At 35.7% G+C, this 2,662-nt stretch overlaps 1 protein-coding gene across 1 annotated transcript; it reads left to right on the plus strand.

Annotated features, from left to right (window-relative positions):
• The first annotated feature begins 302 nt into the window (after positions 1-302).
• On the plus strand, positions 303-1,815 carry LOC133338533 (uncharacterized). Its single transcript, XM_061546701.1, has 2 exons — positions 303-1,257; positions 1,322-1,815. The coding sequence occupies exons 1-2, from the start codon at positions 303-305 to the stop codon at positions 1,813-1,815; spliced, it is 1,449 nt and encodes a 482-aa protein (XP_061402685.1).
• Positions 1,816-2,662: the final 847 nt, after the last annotated feature.

Below are 2,662 nucleotides of genomic sequence, written 5' to 3' on the forward strand. Positions count from 1 at the left end.
TTAGCCCCCATAAAAATGATTTAGAACAGTAATACAACATTTGTTTCAATGAGACATGTACAAAATTGTCGAGGAGGCAGAAACCTTTAATAAACCATACTTCTACTTTCTTAACATTCGCCCTTTGACCTACATTTTAGGCAATGAAATAAAATCATTCATTTACATTAACGTTCTATGGATTTCAAAACAATTTCAATCCTTAAGGGATCTAACTCCCCAACTAAATTTAATTCCAGCACACAATAAAGTACTGCAATAAAATAAATGCATTTTTTAAATACATTTCAGTTGTAAACGAGATGATGAAGTTCATACTTGTTTTTATTATTATCATTTTCGTAAAGGACGCACAACCGAATTCGATAAATCAAGTAATCGACCAAATTCAAAATGAATTGGATATTTATACCTTGTTACTGTTTGTTAATCAAGAAACCTTCGATGTCTTGGAAAGTCCAAATCTACCACAATTGGTAATAGGCGGCAATGAAACAGCCAAGGATTTAAGAAGATCTCAAGGACAACGAGTTTTAAGTTTTATTCGCTTGGATGTATTCGGCCTCGAAGATTTGAATGAATTTATAAAACCTTCGTTGTTGAATCTCCATTTGGCTGATGTCTTGTTTTACACGAATTCAACGGAATTGGAAGAAGACGAATGGCATTGGTTGTTTCAGTGGTGTTGGACGGAAGGATTCTGGCGTGTCCTGTTAATGAATGCAGCTGAAATGTATCTCACCATGGATTCAATACCAGAAATGAATATTAAAAGTGTCAATTTGAATGATTACATTGTCATGAGGAAAAATCGCGTTGTAAATCTGCAGGGTTATCCCGTAAAGGTTGCAGTAGGCAGCAAACCACCTCGTGTTAACGCCTTTTTCGACGAAGAAGGTAATCTACAACTGGGTGGATATTATGGTCACATTGTCAGTATGTTTATCTCTCGGTTCAATGCCACCATGGATTACGTCATTATGCCCAACATGTCGTCATACTCGATACTAAGTTGTATAGAGTCGATTTTGGAACAAACCTCGGATATTTGTAGTGATGCCATACTGTTTGGCAATGGCATCGAGACCACCCGACCTTTGCATGTGGTGTCCAGTCATTTGGTGGTACCGTTCGATAAACCTCTGGAAAACTACAATTATTTTCGCAAACCATTCACCATCGATGTGTGGATTTGCATTGCAATTAGTTTTATTTCGACCATTGTTTTGCTGATTCTGATCGAGTACAAGGAATATGGTCAGTTGCGGTTGGTCAATAGTATTTTCACCACATTTTCTAGTCTAATATGTGCATCATTCAGTGTGGAACATCTGCCACCCATATATCACTATGGTGTTGAGACAATTTGTTTTCACCGAAGAGGAAGCTGTGAGGAATATGCAGCTACTAAATACGGACTATGTATATTTTGGCATTAACGCTGAAACTGATTTCTTCTTGTACCAGCAAAAGTATTTATCACGTCCTCGCATGAAGAAATTGGAGGACGAGGCCGTGACAACTGATATTGGAGAAATTCCAATGAGGGCATATTGGCCGTTGCAGGATCTTCTAATGTCTCATATGGAAAATATTTTTGCCAGTGGAATTACAATGTACCTGGAGACGGAAACCTTTGAGGAGGGCATACGACAAGGGGATATATCATTTATACCCAACAGGGATTTATATGTGGAGCCATTGTCGTTGGAATATTTTGTGTTGTGTGGTTTACTCTTGGCTGGTGGATACTCAATCTCATTTTTGTGTTTTATTATTGAAATTGTTGTCAATAAATATCGTGGACGAAAATAAAGCTAATATAATGGAGTGCCTACTTCTCAATTATTAATTGGTCGTGTAATATATACGGTTGTAATTATTTTATGGGAATTTAGTCCACAAGAGAATACATCTGAAGAAAGCCGAAAGCAGAATAAAGTGCCATTCCGGAACATCTTTTTGTATTCCCGACAGAATACAATTGTGATTTGTAGTTATTGCGATTTGTAGATTAACTGTACAGGCCGATATATATAATTTCAAAACCAAACAACTTAGGAGTAGTAGCAAAAATTCAAGGCGCTGTAGCAAGTATTGTGATCTCTATTATGATTTGAATAGTCCAACGGACAGACATAACTAAACCTCAGAAGAATATTTCGATATGTTGCAAATTGAACGACAAATTAAATCTAAAAAGAAACGATACATTTTGATCAAAATGACCCATCTATATTTGCATCAATAATCCGTCTCAGATAAAGAGTTATATATTTTGTAGTTTCAAAAGAATGAAATTAGAATTCGATATCTGTCAAATTAAATTCTTGAACTTTTTTTAATTTCAGTTGAAAGTTTGATATTGACGTGAATCGATCGCTTAACTTTCGGGAAAGCATAAAAATTTTCAAAACCTGTTACAAAAATTATGATTTTGCTACATCCATATCGTTCTTTAAGTGGAGATTATTCGAATTCTGAGAACCCTTAAGTTATCAAAGAGAGGCTATTACATTCAGAAAAGTTCGCTATTTCGTCTGAATTTGTGATTGTACCTTAGTTTTTCGAAAACGACGATGGACTGTCAATTCGGAGCGTTATTGTCATATTATAACGGACTTTTTTTGTCTGCTACGAGTATTTAAGAAGACGACTTGGG

The sequence above is a fragment of the Musca vetustissima genome, unplaced genomic scaffold (genome assembly GCF_032173495.1).
Source record: "Musca vetustissima isolate MV318-11 ecotype Yass unplaced genomic scaffold, APGP_CSIRO_Mvet_v1 utg125184, whole genome shotgun sequence".
Lineage (NCBI taxonomy): Eukaryota > Metazoa > Arthropoda > Insecta > Diptera > Muscidae > Musca > Musca vetustissima.